The 18,448-nt window shown below is 43.9% G+C and overlaps 1 protein-coding gene across 1 annotated transcript in view; it reads right to left on the reverse strand.

Annotated features, from left to right (window-relative positions):
- Positions 1-18,448, reverse strand: part of MAMLD1 (mastermind like domain containing 1) — a 71,710-nt gene that overhangs the window by 19,230 nt on the left and 34,032 nt on the right. Inside the window, exon 2 of the mRNA XM_015860803.2 lies at positions 8,435-10,135. Within this exon, the coding sequence (XP_015716289.1) occupies positions 8,435-10,135 (1,701 nt within the window). The remainder of the gene's footprint in view (positions 1-8,434; positions 10,136-18,448) is intronic.

Raw genomic sequence — 18,448 nt, forward strand, 5'->3', positions numbered from 1 at the left:
AAACACACACAGGGCATATGCAGAAGGTCGTCTCATTTTCAGGCTCCTAATATAAGGGATTACTTTAATTCCTTATCCTGGCTAACTGTTTCCATTTAGTCTGGCAGTGCTACAGACTGCCACAACTAGCATGTAGTCACCCAAGTCAGGCTGTCCTTTCTAATCTTATTCCTTACAGAGTCTATGATGAAGGCCATAGTCCTCTCTAAACTCTTTTTTTTCTCTCATATATATATACATATATATATATGGATAAGAAAACACATATCTATATAGGTAGGAAAAAAATTCAAAGACTGAACTGAGCATGAAATGGGTTGCCCACTTCCTCCCTTCACTGTCATAATCTTTTTCTTAATAATAAAAGAAAGGTCTCTTGTTAAATGCTTTCTATTTGTTTTCACAAATGGAAAACACAGCATAAGTGAACACACTGGAGGTTTTAGATAAAGTCCAGAACCATGGGAAAACGGCGACATGTCTAGCTCCTTTTTTTTTATCACTAAAAGAAAGATTTACTCCTTTTTCAGGGCCATCACACTGCCCATGGTGATGTTATCAGCGGTTCTGCGTTCCTGCTGACCTTACGTACTCTTAAACCATTAAATACATAATATTTTCTGATAATAGAATGCCATTCACATCTCAGCAACGATAACTCACTTTAATGAGATAAGAACCTACACATTGAGTGAATCTCGCCCTAAGAAATATGAGCACGCTTTTGGGAACCACAGAATCGCAGCTGACGATATCAGGAGCCCCACACCATATTCCTGGAGAACCCGTAACTCCCGTCTACATCGACTGGAATTTGAGAGGCATACGGATTGCAAAATCAGATGTTAATCTGCAGAGAGCAGCACAGGTATGGGCAGCCTGCATTTTTGCTTTCAGCAAACAAGAACCAACAAGACTGTTAATGACAGAAAACAGCACGGGTTTCTAGCTGCATGTATAAATAGGCTTTAAAAACAACTGTATTCCTTAAGTGAGTCATCACATCGTAAAGAAAACTTTTACAAGAAATTTCACGTTGTTTACAAATTTCCCCTGTGTGTTTTTTAATGCTTTCCTTCCCACTCGCGACCCAGGAAGGACAGCTGCAAGAGACAGAAACCTGACGCGTGCATTGCAAAACACCGAATCATCTCTATTTACTGCGGGCACCTTCAGCTAGCAGGCTCTTGGCTTTTCCTGCAGCTGAAGCACAACCTAAAGCCAAGTGCAGGCCTTGCACCAAGCCACCAGGAGGGCACTCAGCCTCTGTATGGGTGCTGCGGGACACAGGGATCCCAGTGTGGCACCCAGTGCGGAGCTACTGCCAAGCCAAGGAGCAGACCTGCAGGAGAACAGCTTCATCCCGGCTCTAAATGAGCTCAGCGGGGAACCTATAAACAGTGAAGTCAATTGCCAGAATGTGCACTTTTCAACTTGGTTCTGCTCCTTTGATCAGGCTGAATTTTGAGCTGCAGTGATTAATGGGCTAATAGAGGAAGTCACAGGATACCTCTTGGGAGGAGAGGGAAAGGAGAAAAAGTGGCTTACCCTCTCTCTGCATCTGTGCTGCTAAGAACTGCATTTCTACACAGAAAGCAGAAGTGCTGCTGCAGGAAAGGAGGAGAAAAGGGGGGCTGACTGAAATAAGTACCACTGGTACCATTCATTCATTGTTTAAGCACGTCCTTTGAAGCAACTGTAAGGGAAAACAGACCATCCCAGTGCGAGTGCCTTGTAAACCACACTTCAATCCAGTAGAGTAACAGTTTATACTTAATAATGCCAGAGAGTAAAGGAAATGTTAAACACATTCATTAGGCAGAGAGAAGCTTCCAAAAGCTCTGAGTCTTAAAGCAGTGAGAGAAATTGGTTTACGACACGGTAACGTACTACTGTTACCCCAGGATAGTATGTCTTCATCTTTCTGGGTGGGAAAGAAACATTCACAGTAGCAGCCCACAGCCATGAAAGAAAAAGAGGGGAACCAAACCCAGGTCAGATTTTCCCCCTCCTTTCCCTTTGTTACGCTGTGCCCTGTGGAGGGGCAGCTTGTCTTCCTGCAAGGGGCAGCTCTTCCTCCTGCTGCCCACAACTGGAAAACCAAAACCTGGAGGGCTGCAAATAACCAACTTCAACTTCTTTGAAGGCTGGGACATTTACAGAATGCTGGTACAATCCTCAAAAAGACAGAGAGCCAAGAATTATTCAAATGTGAGCTTGAACTAAGGCAGGTGTGGGGCACCAAAGCTTCCGGCTCCTTTCTTCAGTGGCAGAACTAAGCTGCCACTGCCAGTGATTACTTTGCCCTTTGCGGCATCCTCTTCTTCCACCTCTGATCTTTGCTGAGCATACAAAGACGTGCATACATGATTCACTTTGCTCTCAGAAATAATCCTGCAGTCATCCTGGGATGACCTCCCGCTGTGTAAATTTAGGTGTGTGTGTTTGAGTCTTTACAAGATCAAGCCGTTCATGTACCGTGTCAGACCAGGATATCGCGCTGCCCCATCTGCTTCACACGGCTCTCCCCCTCCTTCAGTGGGTTCTTAACAACTCTCCAGTGGGGAAAAATACCTCAGCACAGGTTGTCCAGAATCTGCATTCAAATCTGCATCTGTCTGATGCTGATTTAAGGCATCTCATTTTCATTACTACACAGAGAACTGCTAAATCATTATGCCGGTCAGACAGAGAACACTACTTATGTTGCAGTAATGTATTTTCTATCTTGTTCTTTTCACATTCCCATATGCAAAGGGTTAAACTGTAACACAGGATTACTTTTTGTTAATTGACAGAAGAGCTTTTAAGAATTACGGACTGATATGATTTTTGCCTTTAGATATTCTGTAAAAGATTTAACCTAAAAATCTACATGTAACTGTGATTAGCCTTCAAAGACCTAGGAAGAGCTGCTCCGTTCTGACTGTGAGTTTCTATCAATTATTTGTGCAGGCTGCTTGAAATAGTCCGAAGTACTTGAGACAGAAATATTGCAGCGCCGACACAGCAGACTGATACACTTCCTAAACGGCCAGAGTTTCTGAAGACAGCTTGTAATAGCGTTTGGCTTTCAAACCTTAATGTTAACAGCTTTGACGAGACTGATTCTAATTTGTATTTAAGACCCATTACCTCTTCCTCTAAGCAATCTTCGTGAAACATCATTTGTTCTAGGGGGACATTTGCCATACAGAGCATCTCTCTAATGGCCGCTAATTCACCCTATTTTGCTTGCTCCTATATTAATCAGCAAACTGTGAATCACCCCAGTGTTTCCAGACTCGCAGATGTACGAGGTAACCGAGGAAGCCAGTTCAGTTTCTCTCCCCATTCAGACACGGAGACAATATCAGTTCCTGTTTACAGCCACTGCTTTGTTTCCCCCACCCACACACTGAAATTTCTCCAAAACGCCCAGAGAAAAAGAGACTGAGTTCATTTTACCAGGAAAGTTATTTCTAGGTATCGCATCTGAAACAAAACATGTCTGTGCTTTTATTGCGCGTGCAGCACTCACTGCAGCAGGGCAGGAATGGCTGAGCAGGATGCAGTGGGCAGCTCTCGTCACCCTGCCCCGCCACCCGGCGGCACCACCTGATTTATTGCCCTCCGAAGGCTGCCTGATTCATCTGCTTGCTTTTCATTCCAATCATTAATTAGCCACTGGTGCCCTCAGTACTTCAGCTTTGCAAGTGTCGATGCAATTTTAGACTTCAGTGTGACAATACTGGAGAGAAACCTTCTTCCCTCATCCCAAAAGGGAGGTACAACCAATGCTTTCACAATATCCCCACAAAAAAGTACTAAAATTAACTGTTAATTTAGGCAGCAAATTTGAGAGAGTGAGAAGGGCATGGATTTGGGGAGGTGAGCACATTTCCTGAATGCCAGGCTGCTTTGAGCTGGAGCTGAGCCCCACAAACTGCAAAAATACAGACAATGAACAAATGAATCTTCCACAAGTGGGGCAGAAATTGCATGTCCTGGGCATGAGAACAGACTATAAAAGCAGCCTGTCCAGTTGCCATTCAGTGACCTGTCCTACGTTTCTCTGGGATGTCCCACTTCCATCTGCACATTCACGGTGCATTAAGCGCTTCTCTTTTCCTTCTCCACCAAAACAAGGGTGGCTGCCAGGTCAGCCTGCACACACCCAGCACTTAGTGGTCCTGCAGGCAATGCCCCCAGTTAGTTGCTGGGAGCTAATTGAGGGCTTACTGGGAGAAACTCCCTTTGCATTGGGCAGAGGTGCCAGAAGCAACTTGATTGAGCACTGAAGTACTGTGAAAACTAAGGCATGGAAAGCAAGGCTCAGCTACAGCAGTGAAATGACCTGAAATAAGGCAGCCTAACACAGAAGGACACATGCAATTTAACCAAATAACACAGAAGAGCAGTAGGGTAAGAAGATCAGACCTGATTTTTTTTATCTCATCTTCTGCAGTTCTGAAAATACAAGGCTACTATTGGCATGGCTGGCCAACACCCTACGTCTTTCCAAAAGCCTCCTCCTTACTTTCCAAGAGCTATCCAATGTGAATTAGTGATGGGGGCAGGGAGGAGTTGGCTGTGCAATACCCTCTGTAGGGCTCCTCTGGGAAGGGGAATCTTTGGGTTAGAGCAAAAAATACCAACACTTTTGCAACAGCACTGCTAAATATAAATTCAGAAATGACCATTTAAGATGTTTTTACATAGGCAGAGGGGTCAAACTCCAGGCTCAGCCTCACTGCTTGCTTGCTGCAATCCAGATTCATCACCGGCTTCCTTTATTCATCCAGTCAAAGGCACTTAATTAGCTGAAGGGCTTGCTCCTCTGCCTTCAAAAGCTCTTTACTCCCTCCAAGGCTTTGCTCCGGTATTGTGCTATCACTGCCCTTTGAAATCAAATCTGTTTTTCTTCCCCGCAGCGTTAGTTAAAAAAATATATTAAAAAAAACCAAAGTCTTTCCAGAGAAAAGAGAAGGAAAAGGAGAAAGAAGAGGAAAAACAAAGGAGAAGAAACAAGAGAAGGATGGAAAAAGGTAAGATCAGAAGGAAAGACCCAGCAGAACTTCATTCATGGTGGCTTTAAAGATCAGTGTGATACTTAAAGACAAAAGGGAAGGGGAAGGGAGCAGGACAGGGGAAAGACCGAAACTGCAGATGAAATCTGGGATTCCAGTCTTATTAATAATACGTGATATCACAGCTTGTTTTGTGTGTTAGGAAAATTTACAACATCTCAGAAATCCCCACTAAAACATGACTGTTTTCCCTGTACATACACCGCAACTGAATGTACGCTGCTATTTTTACATTAATAAAAGCTGAACATTGTATTCCATTATATTTATTTAACCTTTAACATCTAAGCTCTGGGTCACTTTGCTCTTTGTAACAGTGCACTTCTTCTGTAGATTTGTTTCTATTTTTAGAGAGATCACGCACAGAAGCAAGATTTTTTGGTTCACTTTTTTCCTCCTAGCATGTTTAATGAAGCTGGGGGGTTTTGGTGCTTCTGCAGCCTGTGATTTACTCCACCAACTCAGATACTCTATTGCTTCTCTTACCACACTGAAACAAACACTGCTCAGTCCTTTACAGAGTTCTTTAAAAAACAAAATAATCTTCATCACATTCTTCAATATCTCATATACAGTCAGCATACAGTAAATACAGCTATTTATATTGCAAGTGATACGATTTTTCTCTCTGCTTCTTCCGCTATATTTTTTTCCTTTTCCATAATTTTTGGCAACGGAGCTGAAACAAATATACCCTCCACTGAGAGCCCGGTATACAACTATCTGGATGTCAGCAGAAATGTGGAGGGCTCTAAGAATAGCACACTTGGTTCCCGCAGAGCAAATGCAGCTCAGAAATGCACAATGTGTCACACCCAAACAATAGCTATTTATTAGCCATGTCCCCCCAGCAAAACAAACCCTTCCATCGAGTCTTGTCTGAAAAAGTGTGTTATGGAACAGTGGGCAATGCAGCCCCCTTCCCAGGGCTCTGAAACTAACTCAGTCAGACTTGGGCTTGGAAAACTCACAGCCCCCAAAAGGTTTCTTTTATTGCAGCCCGAATTTAAATGTAGAGATCTCCAGCTCTTCTACCTACAAGCAGGAGAACTCCTCTTTCCACTCATGAGGGCCTGTTTCTATTCATATATCATTTGGAACAAGAGAACAGCCCTTCTGAACTCAGGGATGTCATACCAGCATAGCTGAAGGCACAATTGGGCCCAGTATTTCTGACATGCCAAAAGAGACGATCTGCAAGTACAAGCTGTATTTAGACATAAAATGAGGGAGATGCCCAACTATTCAACCTGCCTGGGCAGATGCTGCCTTCACACACCCAGAGCCAGCCAACAGAAAGTCAGGGGGCTGAGCTGCATCCCAGAAAGCAGCAGGAGACTCTCTGGCACTGAATACCACCTTTATATTGTGGATTTATGAGTCCAGACCTTTTGAGTGTAATTTCACTCAGCAAGCACTAGTAGTACACGAGTATAATGAAAACTTGAGCATATCCACCGGCGCAGTGTGAGTACCACCAGGCTTTGCAATATCACACAACGCAAACTGTTGGTGCCTAAATCAATATCTGTCAGCGTTCAGCGATAAAGACATAGCGCTTCAGACGTGAAAAGATCACACGTTATCAGATCTGCCACTTGTCCAGGCAACCCAGGCTCTGGGATGCAGACTGATTACATTGAAGAGATACACCATTACGTTCCACACGCTGCAGCTGGGAGGCACCAAGAGCAAGCCAGCATCTGGGATGTGGAGCCTTTGCTTTAGTTCTCATGAAAAGAACAGCAACTAACCCAGAATTTTAAGGTTTCACATCTCAAATACTTTTCAATATTCTGTCCTTCTTTCACTCAAAAAAATCCATTTTTTTGCCATTTACTTTTAATTCAGCACTAGGATTCCACATTCTCCTATGAGATTTGCAGCAAAATCATCAAAACCCAGCAAAGTATTCAGCTCCTGAACATCCACCATCCTTCTTAGGTGGCTCAGCACACTAAAAACCAAAGCACTGTCATCTGGTGCATAATTAGTGCACCAGTCTCACTTGTAAAATGAGGGAGGCACCAACCAGGATCTTACCTAACTAGTCTGAAATCATAAGATGCTCATTGCCTGTAATCACTGTTTTAACTGTCCTTGATAGTTGCTGATAGGCACCAGATGATGGTACCTCTCTGACAGTGAGAAGCACCTGGAAACACAGCACAGGCAGAGCAGTGGGAAAGCTGTTTGAAGAGTGCTGGTTTGGGACAATTAAAGAGATTCACTGCTTACACAACTTTGGGTCGATCTCAGAGAGGCACGGTGGAAATGCACTTTGTTAATTCACCACTACAATGATGATGTTTATAGCTATCCGCTTATTTTTCATTGCTGTCACAAAAAAAAGTTTCACACTAAGCCATCCACACTGAAGAAATGCCTCTCTAGAAGAGCTGAACTCCTAGGAGGTAGGACAGCATGCAGCTGGGCTAAGGATTTTGACACCAAAGTGCTGGTTCTGCCTCATAGAAGCTGGCTTTGGTGGCAAGGTTCCATCTGTGTCCTACCATTATTCTTCCTAATGAAAAAATACCCACTTATTGATCATACCTGAGCTCTCAGACCGAGTCTCCACACCCTTCCTTGCTCTGAAACACACAGCAAACCTCTCTATTTGGGGTAGTAGTAGATAGTGCTTTTCACCTCTCCCTGGGTCTCAGGGAGAAGGTTGCTGGAGAGAAACCAAAGCTGCTTCTCAATCTTGCCAGTCACATTCTTGTGTTTACCAGCTCAGTTGGTATCGCAGCTCAGCAAAGGGTGGAGAATGGCCCTCATCCAAAGCAGGGCATTGCTTCTGGCAAATGCTGGTAACAGGTATTTCAAGTCTGCTTCTTAGCTATTCAGATGCTGTACTGTTTGACCTGCTGTCCACCAAGGAGTCATATTTTAACTTCACTTCTCACCCTCCCTCCCCCAGTCTTTTCTGGCCTCGGAAACATAACACAGAGATGAAATCAGTCAAGGGCATTAGGGCGGGTGGGGGAAAAAGATCTGCCACCAAAAAAAAAAAGATGGAAAACAAATTACGGGAACATCCCTACAGCTTACAATGTACCCAAGCACACAGTTTGTACATTTAAAACTAACTTATTTCAGTAGTGAGAAGTGGGTTTTGCCTCATAGCACATAATTCTCCACTGGGCTAGAAGTGACAGCGCACAACAGAATTAAAGTACATTTCAACTGAAGAAATGAACAAAGTTACTTCTAATAACTCCAGGATGTTGTCCATGCATACACTACACACACCCCCGAAGTTTAACGATGCCACATTTGAAACACAAAGGGAAGCAAAAAGAAGAAAATACATAACGCAGCATTTGCATGTAAGCCCGGTTAGAAAGAAGCAGCACGCTCACCTGTCTGTTTTGAGATGGCAGTGTGGCAGGCTGCATGTGTCTCTGCATCCGATGTGGCTGCATCAGCTGTCGGAACTGCTGCTGGAGGAACTGGCTATTGTTAGCCTGCTGGGACTGCTGGGCTGCTGGAGGCTGCTGCTGCTGCTGCTGGAGATAGTGAATGAGCGACTGCTGCCCTTGTCCTGCTGTCAGGGGTGACATCTTTGTAGTAGCTGACTCCGAGGCAAAGTGAGATAGTGGCTTGGTGTTGTTGAAAGAAAACTGGTCTTGGCTAACAGGGTTCTCATTCACCAGACCTGGCTGTAAGCTAGCGGATGGCTGTTGCATAATTATGTTCATATTTTTGGACTGGCTTGTAGTCATTGATTTAAAAAGTGAGTTCTGCATACTTGTGGGATTGTTGTTGGGAGTGATATTAGAGATTAATGTACCTTGAGGACTGAAGGGCTGCTGATGCAGAGCTGGGCTTGACAGCTTCTCTGGCCTGTACGGTGGAGAAGGTCCAGTATTTGTGGAAGCCATGCTGGCAACCAAGTTGTTCTGTGGACTCTTAATATTGCTGGCTGGTAAGCTGGCTGCTGTCAGGGCAGGCAGCATGGAGCTCTGTGGGCTGAAGGGCTGCTGGTTCAGAGCTGGACTGGAAAGCTTCTCAGACCCGTAGGGTGGAGAGGGGCCATTGGAGGGGGTGTTGCTGGAAGCCATGCTTGAAAGCAGAGTGTTTTGAGGACTCTGGATGTTGTTTCCCGGTAAATTATTAGCAGGCATTCCAGATACCATAACATTTTGAGGACTGAAAGGCTGATGGTGTGGGGATGATCCTGCCCTATAAGGAGGAGAAAGACCAGGAGGAGACATAGATGGCCAGCTAGGAGCCTGTACTTGTTGCTTTGTAGTAGACACCTGCTTGCTAGCTGCCAGCTGCTTCAGCTGCTGAGCATGCCAGTTGGAGCCAGGTATGTTGGGTAAGGGTACTGGAAGCATGGGTGGTGGCTGGTTCTTGCTCTGAGCTGCTGTAGAGATGGGTGAAGCAGCAGGTTTGTTTGAGGGAGGAACCTGGAAGTTAGCTCCAGCAGATGATGGCCTCATCTGAGGAGATCCTCCACTGGTTGGATTGCAGCCTGGGGAAAAGTCTTTGTTAGCAACATGGTTGTCCAAGTGGGAAGTCTGCGGGGAGGACTTTGGAGTGGTACTTATGCTTGGTTGAGAATGACTTAGCCCGAGTGGCTCTTCAGCCTTGCTGCCCAGAATCTTCTCCAGATCCAGATCATTGGGAGAAGGATCAGGCATCTTTGTCAGCTCTTCCAATAGATCCTGCAGCTCTTGGTCCACAGACTGTAAGCTGTTTCCTTTCTCATCATAGTGGACAATGCTGTTACCCTGCCCTCCTATTGACCCCTTCTGATTTATTTCCGTGTTGGGTGGCACAGAAAATGGGGAGCTGATGCCACTGCCATTCATGTGATTGTTTTCCAAGAGCACGGAATGACCTGTGACTCCCATGGAAGAAGTGCTGTGACTGGTGGAGAATGGAGAACTTTGCATTTCTGGACACGCCACATTGGGATTGGTACCTTGGCCCATGGAAAGGGTTACATCATCGAGACAAAGTCTTTTACTGTCACTTGGGAAAATGACATCAGGCACACCACTGGAGGCAGGAGAGCTATCATCTTCCAGTTTTCGTTTAATGGCTCCCTGTAACTGGGAAAGTAAAAATGGAACAAAATGGTTACTGACCTTACTCTAACGTGCTCTAAAGCTCCAACACTGGGTTGGAGATACTGAAAATTAAATCACACAATTAAAAACTCAATCACGTGAGACATATTCAATCAGGATTTAAGTGGGTGTGACTTCACTGAAATCAGAAGAGTTACAGTCAGACAAAGGCTCGGTCTCACATGCTGGCCTTAAGACAGGTGTTAAGGCTGTAACACACTGCTGGTCATCTGAATTGCAGCAGAAGTTTTTAAAATCACTTCTGGTATCATCTCAATGAAGACATTATACTCCCTGCACAACAATCATGGCAGCATTTTCATGGTAACATTTTTTTAGGTCAAAACAATGGCAGAACTGAATGAAACCTTGGACTGAATTTAGCAACCTTCTGCCAGTAACTCAGATTAAATTCAGACCTGAGACAACTATGTTGTTTTACATTCTTTATGGGCAGAGCTTCTGAAATAACTGCCATGCTTTGTAAATAAACTAAAACAAACAAACATTACCCATCTAATCAGACTTTCAGCTTTCAAGCTTTTTTTTTTTTTCAATCACAGATAGTTCAGATTTTCTTAACAGTAAATAACAGCTAAAATCTTTAGTTTGTTCTCCTGAGTCTCTGGCAGCATGGGCTTCATTCACATTAGGATGTAACTTGTAAAAACTGAAATATTTTCAAAACACCATGATGGAAATATCTTCATCTTTAAGAAATGGTATAGTGGGAAATCCACAAGTTTTGGAGGAAAACCAAACCGACTCCATTACACTTAGAAAGAAACTGAAACTAAAAATAATGACTCTAATACAAATTCAGTACAAAAGACTCATCTCCTCCAAATATAATCATCTGTGGCTTTCATTTTTAACAACTTTGACCTGTATGTCATAGGATTAATCAAACATTAACATTGCTGCTTCAAGTTAAGGGAAATAAGCCTTCTGTTCTTGTGTAATAGTAGAGGGAGGTGGCGTTTAGAAAAGTATCTTGTCAGCAATAGAGAAGCCATAGAGAGTCACTGCTCCTCTAAGCCAGCTCACAGTAAAACCTCTCCCAGCCCTGAAGTACCATTCAAAGCATTGCTAGTCATCTCACACCAGGAAAAAAATCCTATCTACTCATAATACCAGCCCACGTTAGAAGAGCCCCACCACCTATTGCGAGTGTAGTCACATCCACTTTAAGGTGGCAGTGGGTACAGCTGGCTTCTGAATTTTGCATAAAATATTACACACATCTCACCCGTGTCTAGGCATCACTACACAAACACACTTTGGTGCTCAATACAGTTATTAACACAGGACAGTCATCACAGGGCATGCAAGGCTGAAGGGTGCAATATGGGAACATAGTACAGCTGCTTCTGGAATGTACAAATGGCCAATGGCCATCCTGAAATTCAGCCCATCTTCCATGGATTCACATATAAATGACCACAAACTGGGGCTGTTCTGAGCTGGGAACTTGGAGCAGTTTCCCAGTGGCTTACTGTATACGCATAAGTACTCTCACATCATTTGTTTCTAAATTGGTGGGCAGAGAAAAGATTGTAAGTTTGGGCCAACATGTGATCAGGCTACACCGATACTTTCCTACATATTAATGCCCAGCTTACATGGGTATTTGGAGGTGAGTGAGAGGATACAAGTTAGTCGTACATGAGGAACAGGGTGCTGGCAGATGGTAATACAGTTTTGTATGCTATGGTGAGCTGCTGCTCAGGATTTGGGAGGAATTCACCTGCCACACAGCAGTTCTGAGTGGCACTGAGGCAAAGAGACCTTTTTGCACAGGTATTTTTCACCCACCACCTAAGAGCTATTCCTTAACTCAAGCAAACACTGATTTTCTTCTATGGCCTCCAGTTGCACTGCTTTACCCTGGGCTGCACCCAGAAACCACGAGTGAGTTGGAGCCAGCATGGAACAGAGTGCTGCTTTTGGTGTCCTGCATGCCTGGCAGCTCTCTTCAGTCAGCTGTGCTGTGCGTGGTTTGACCCTGACTGCAAGACTGCAAGAGACTGTTCTTACATTGCTGCCAGAGATGGCTGAAGCACCAGGTACTGGATTATTTCTCTGGGCTGATGAGGCCAAAATTTGCATAGCTTCAGGAAATGGAACAAGGCCTAAACCTTCTCCCAAGTGTTGGTCTAATGACGGATGAAATTGTTTTCCTTCATTTTCTTTGACAAAACTAAGCCAGAGGTACATGTTTCAACAGATGCTGCCCTGTGTAGGCTGAAACACGTTGGTAGAGCATAACTATATATATTTAAAGCCAGACATGTATAGGGAATCTTTACACAGGCTTCACACATCCAAAATAAACACCGCACATTCCCAAGTTGCATACTGGGAACCTTGCGGCAGGCAGTGCTGGGGGATCTCCCACACTTGGCCAGCTGACATGCTGGCATGTACATCCCTGCCACAGGACATTCCTGTGCTCTGAGCTACCGGGGAGAAATTTGGGCTTTCTAAACACTTAAAAGGTATTGTCTAATTGTTGCACTGGGGAGTAATGTGAAAGCCCATTTCCTCAAGACTACAACTATAGGTAAAATAAAGCTATGGTGTTCAGAAGCGCAAGTACTCCAAAAGCAGGACAGGATTTTTAAGTACTCCAGGCTGGAAGATGTGAGCTGTGTGTTAAGTTCTCTTGAAAAGCAAGGTTCCTGTTTCCCAGGTGGATATTTACATGAGAACCATGAAGTCCAGAAGACCATTTTCCTCCAGCTTCAGCAGGTACAACTCAGCAAAATGTCATAGTATTTGGTATTGTATTGGTTAAGATACTTTGTATTTGTTACCAAATACATATTGTATTTGGTTAAGATACATTTGTCTACAGCCACAAGCTTGATTAAGATACCATTCTTAAAGTGGACTAAACAAATGACAGAGTCATTTTGGGTGGAAGGGGTGACTGAGTATCATCAGCCCTCTGCTTCAAGCAGATCACAAATGGAAAAACTAGACAACAGTATTTCACTAGGCACTTAAGTATGAATTATTAGAGACAGACAGAATTCTCTCCTCAGGGTGGACAGGCTGAAATATTCCTAGGTCAGACACACGTGACTGTTCCTCCCACACTGCACCCTGCACTGCAGTGGTCTGATGGAGCCAGCACATCGCCCCAGCTCCCTCTGAACTGCACACTTCCCTTGTTTGGTCCTGGATTCTCAGAGAACGGAGCTGATTTATACCCATTCTTTATCCCTTTCTTTTGAGTGGGGTTATGCTATTTGACAAAATCAGCAGAAATGAAGAGAGAAACAGCATATGCTCTTTCCCTTTCTCTCCCGGCTGTATGTTGGACAGCCTCCTTCCAAAATGAATTCTGGTAAGAGAATATAGATACAATATAAACACATAACATACACTCTTAAGCTGGCTGGGAGCTGTACAGCCACATATGGGAAAACCCCATTCACATCTGCAAACTAAGACCGAGCAGATAAGCAACAAACAGGCACTCTGTGACCTTGTCAAAATCCATTGCACAGCATTAGCATGCAGGTGCTAGCTTCTTTTGGGGGAATACTTAGGAAACAAAGGCAAGCCCTCTGATGCGGGCAACATCTGATTGGTTTGCTTTTAGAAGTGAGTGTGCCGTGATCCCCGCACTGCTATGCTTTCAGAATGAACAGGCGTGCTTCTGGGAAAGGCCCAAGTTCCAAACGAGTCACACTGCTGGTTCTTAATGGTAGTGTAACAAGAATAAATAATAACTGTTTACACTGCTCCTTCCCCGGCAGCTCCACAGCTGTGGTTGCAAACATCTCATTTATCACACACCAGCTCTGCACAGGGCAGCAGTCCCCATGCGCGTGGGCAGAGTGCTCTGCAGGCACTGGGCTGGGGGCTGAGGGCTGCAGGCTAGGGCCCATCACTTTTCCCCTTGCCTGCTGCTTCCCAAACACAGGCGGTGGTGCTGGCCTCTACAGACCTACTATTTCTCAGCAACGGCTGCAAGTGATGAGAGCTGAAGCAGAGAGATCAAATTGTCAATAGATGCACGCTGTGGTGGTGCCATTGGATTTTAATAACATGCTGCGCGAGCTTCTCCAGTCTGGCTCACTGCCTTGCCACCACTGCACTTTCATTCTTCCTTTAACTCGAGAACTCTTTGGTTACCACATCAGCTTGATGACCCAGCCTGCCCCATGGCCTTACTGCCAGCCCACACTTGCTCTGCTCTGGCTCTTGGGCCTTTTCCTGCACCCTGGCTGGCAGGGAGGAGCCCCCACCACCCACTGTGAGGATCTGTGCAGCTTCTGTCCCCCTTCCACCAAATATAAGCTGAATGTAACTGCAGATTTCTATTTAGGACAGTGTAAAGCAGAAACAAGAGAAGAAAAATGTTTGGTGAGATATTTCTGTGCTTCCCTCTGGCTTCTGCAGCCTGTCAGAGATTCAAGCCTTGATTTAGAGCAACCGCAGGGTGCTGATTATTGATCTGCAGCCACCTCATCCCACTCATTGCCACTGAGTGATCCAACCTACAGCAGCGATTCCCACACCCACACGCACCTTCATGCAAGAACCAAGCCCTATGAGACACCACCATTTTGAAACCACCTCTGTAGAGCTTGTGAAGTGCTCTCTTCCAGCATCTTGTCCAGCTCCCTTGACTCCCTGCACGTGCCATCATCGCTGGCAACCATCTTGACTTCAGAGCGTGAGATAAATCAATCTGGGACTTACAGAACGGGAGTCAGATAGCCTTCTTTCACCAGGAGTCACCAGACCCTTGTAACTCCTGGAAAAGCCCAGGTGTTGGCTCTCCTACTGGTTTGATTAAAGGAAAGAGAAATGATTGTAGGAGAAGGAGCAGATGGGGAATATTTCAGTCTCTCCCAAGCCACTGGTTCTTGCTAGTGTTCTCTGTCAGCCTTTCTCAATGCTTTTCAGAGCAAGACCCTGGTGCCTCAGAAACCCAGGGAATCAAGGTCACCAACAGTGAAGGTTAGGTAAAGTATTGTGAGAGAGCACAGTTAATTTTTGGTGGAAGAGCTGAATAATGCAGCAGCCTGAGAAGAGTGGAAGAGCTTCAGCTTTAACACATCAGCCTGCAAATTCCAGCATCCCCTTGAGACTCCATGGCAGGCTGGGTCTCCAACTCTCCTGTTTTTCAGGATCTGCTGCAGATTGTTTTTTCCCTCTGCGTAGTATAAAATCTGAGCTTTGCTCAACCGAGCTGACCAGAGAACCTTTCACTCTCTGTCTCTTTCAAACACTCGACACTTCCAAAACTAGAAGCATGTATTTGCCAGAGGCAAACTGTTTGCAGCATTCAGCCATCAAGACTTCAGTCTCTGTGGCTTCAACAAGCTTCAGCGAGAGCTATCTGCCCATCAGCCCAAAATGTTTCTATCTGCCCTGACAAAAACAGTCATGTAATGAAAAAATGAAACTGGCAATTTTCCATATGAAACATGAAAATGTCACAATTTTTTTTCTCCTGTGCCTGAATACACAGTGTGAAAGGTTTGTGCTCTATATTGCAAGCTTCTTCGCAATCTATACGGATTCCAATGACCTGCTAATTTTTGCGGACAGATTGTGAAAAAAAAGGTGAGAATCCCAGTGTTTGAAAGCTGCAAAGTGTATCTGATATAACATTACCTCTTAAATGCAGTTACTTGCAGCGCTTCTTGAACTATCAGACATGATGTTTTCAGTAGCAGGCTGGCTTGCAGATGATCAACAAAACACAAATGCTTGCGGGCAAAGATCCCACTTAACAACAGCAGAACCTGCCTCTGCACTAAGTGCATTTAGCTCATCTGCAGATTCTCATTTGTGCAAGCTAGCTGTCATTTGATAACAGAAGCTTGCGTTACATATCTGAATCCAAAAAGAAATGCCTCCTGCTGAGGCATACAGTGAGTAGCTGAAGCAGTCCCTGACTACCAGGAACAAGAAGTATGCTTTCACATCCCAGGCTACAAGGAGAACGCAAGGGGGCTCAAGCAATTAAAACAAGTAGTCACTTTCCCCATGCTAAGATTAAACATAAACTAAAACCTAATTTTTCCTACTGCTTTAGGCTGGTTGACCCTTCTGATTTTTAGTGATTTGAGCATGGATGGACTTAAAGCTGTCATTTCACATTGTCAAGGAAGAGATCAGAATGTGATTTCAAGCTGCCAAAGAAGTGTTTCACTAGGCTTAAAAGTACTCATAACCCAACTCCTCGGTTAAGGAGTATGAGACAAAGGTCTTCTTTTGGGTCTGCGTGGTATTTGCATGCTGGAAAGGTGGCAGATCCATTCCCATTGAGCTGTGGTAGTGGAGGAAGGATTATGAACAGGGAAAATACAAAGGGGTGGATTTCCTCCTATTCATCATACTCATTAAAATAGGCAATTGGAGGGGAGGATGTAGGAAGAGGAACCGGGGGGTAAGCCATCATTTTAACTGTGAAAGCACACTGGTTATTGGTTAGCTTGTATGAATTACCTAGATTACCTGGAACTGGAGTTTCTCTCCAGTATATAATTTACAGTGGCAATATGAAATTTGCCATCTTTAAAACAATTTTATTAACATAGACTGCTTATCCTATACAAATGCTGCTACACATGTACAGCTCTCATCTCTCATCAGCACAGCCAACCCCGGGTCACTTAGCAGAAGCTTGCTGTGACCCTTTCCCTGTGACCATCACCACTAGTTGTGATTCCTCATTTTATTCACGTCTTTGAAGGAACCCCAAACTGCATTCAAAGAGCAAGAAAGAAACTGCTACTACTTAACACATGTGAACTTTTAAAGGACTGCTGATCTGTTACTTTCCTCCTCTTTTGCCTCCTTCCCCACTTAACCAGCCACACAGCCTAAGAAGCAATCTTGGCTGCAAATACTTAGAACTGCATGATTTGGCTCATAAGCACAAACATCCAAAACATCATGACTATACAAAACCAGAAAGATGCGATCTTACAATAAGCTTAAACCGCAGATACTAACAGGAAATTCAACCTGGATTACCAAGAGCATTACGTATTACATTTTTTATGAATCTTTTAAAAAATAAATAAATAAATAAAGGGAAGGAAATGCTACAAATACGATTTTCTCGTAATGATTTTTGTGGATGCAGTTAAGCTCATAAGGACAGAAATATAGCTAATCCACATCCTGCTGGAAGCTGGAATGTCTTACGGGATGCACAGCAGCAGGTTCGTGAGCGGGGCTTTTCCAGTTACCCTTGTCTAAAATTTCAGGTATCATCTTTAATATCAAAATGAAGATACTGATGGAAGATCAGCTCCAAGAGGGAAAAAAAGTACACAGCCAAGAATATACCCGTTTCTTCATTCCATGCAATCCAGCTGGGCTGAAGCAACCAAGTAACATATATTGTAGACATTATCTTTGCTACTTTTCAGGTCAGACAGAACCAATCTCATTTCAGAGGCACCAACAGAGATCTGCCCTATCAAAACAATCGTTCAGCATCTTTCTACCTCATCTTTCCTTAACAATTCACCTGCTTTCAGAATGAATGGCATCGTTAGAAATGGAAATTTTTCCAAGGGAAAAATTCCTATTGACAATGGATCTGGAAGAACAGGACTACTGCTTGCTACTGTATTGTGCTGCTAGCAGGCAATCTTGGTGCAGATGCCTCTTAATTAGTCATCTGAAGACCTGCAGCAACTACGCCACGCATATTGTCTGGCTGTTGCTTCCACATTCCGTGTAATGACAAGTGCTATTAACGAGACAGCTGAAGACAGAAGTTCCCTACCTTTCAGGTTTTAAGATGTAGTACAAGAGTGTTTCTTTCATATCTGGCTGTAAATCAAGATCAATCTTAGACTCAGCGTCTCTCCATCAGAATTACCTCATCTTACCTTCATTTTAATACCAGCAGTATTGTTTTATATCTTTTTTTATAGTCCATTAATTTCAAAGTCCTATGGAACACTTTGCAGTAATTTTGTAGACTACATTAATCTCACTGAAACAGCTACACTCCAGAATTCAGATCCTCTCTACTGAGCCAGAAGTGAAGGTTTTGCTACTTGAGTCTTCTGGGATTTGAAACCTACTTTTTTTTCTTCTCTTCCAGTCTGTGACACTGTCACAGTTATGCAATAACAGGAGTTATGTATAGGAAATAGATTGCATACCTTATATATATATCAGGGACTAGGTTTATCATTTACCAGATAACCAAATAAAACCCAGTTCAACTATTTTTTTTTTCTGCCAGATATTACAATACCTGATCAAGTCTCAGAAGATTTATTCCTGCATTTCTATCAGACTATG

The sequence above is a fragment of the Coturnix japonica genome, chromosome 4, assembly GCF_001577835.2.
Source record: "Coturnix japonica isolate 7356 chromosome 4, Coturnix japonica 2.1, whole genome shotgun sequence".
Classification (NCBI taxonomy): domain Eukaryota; kingdom Metazoa; phylum Chordata; class Aves; order Galliformes; family Phasianidae; genus Coturnix; species Coturnix japonica.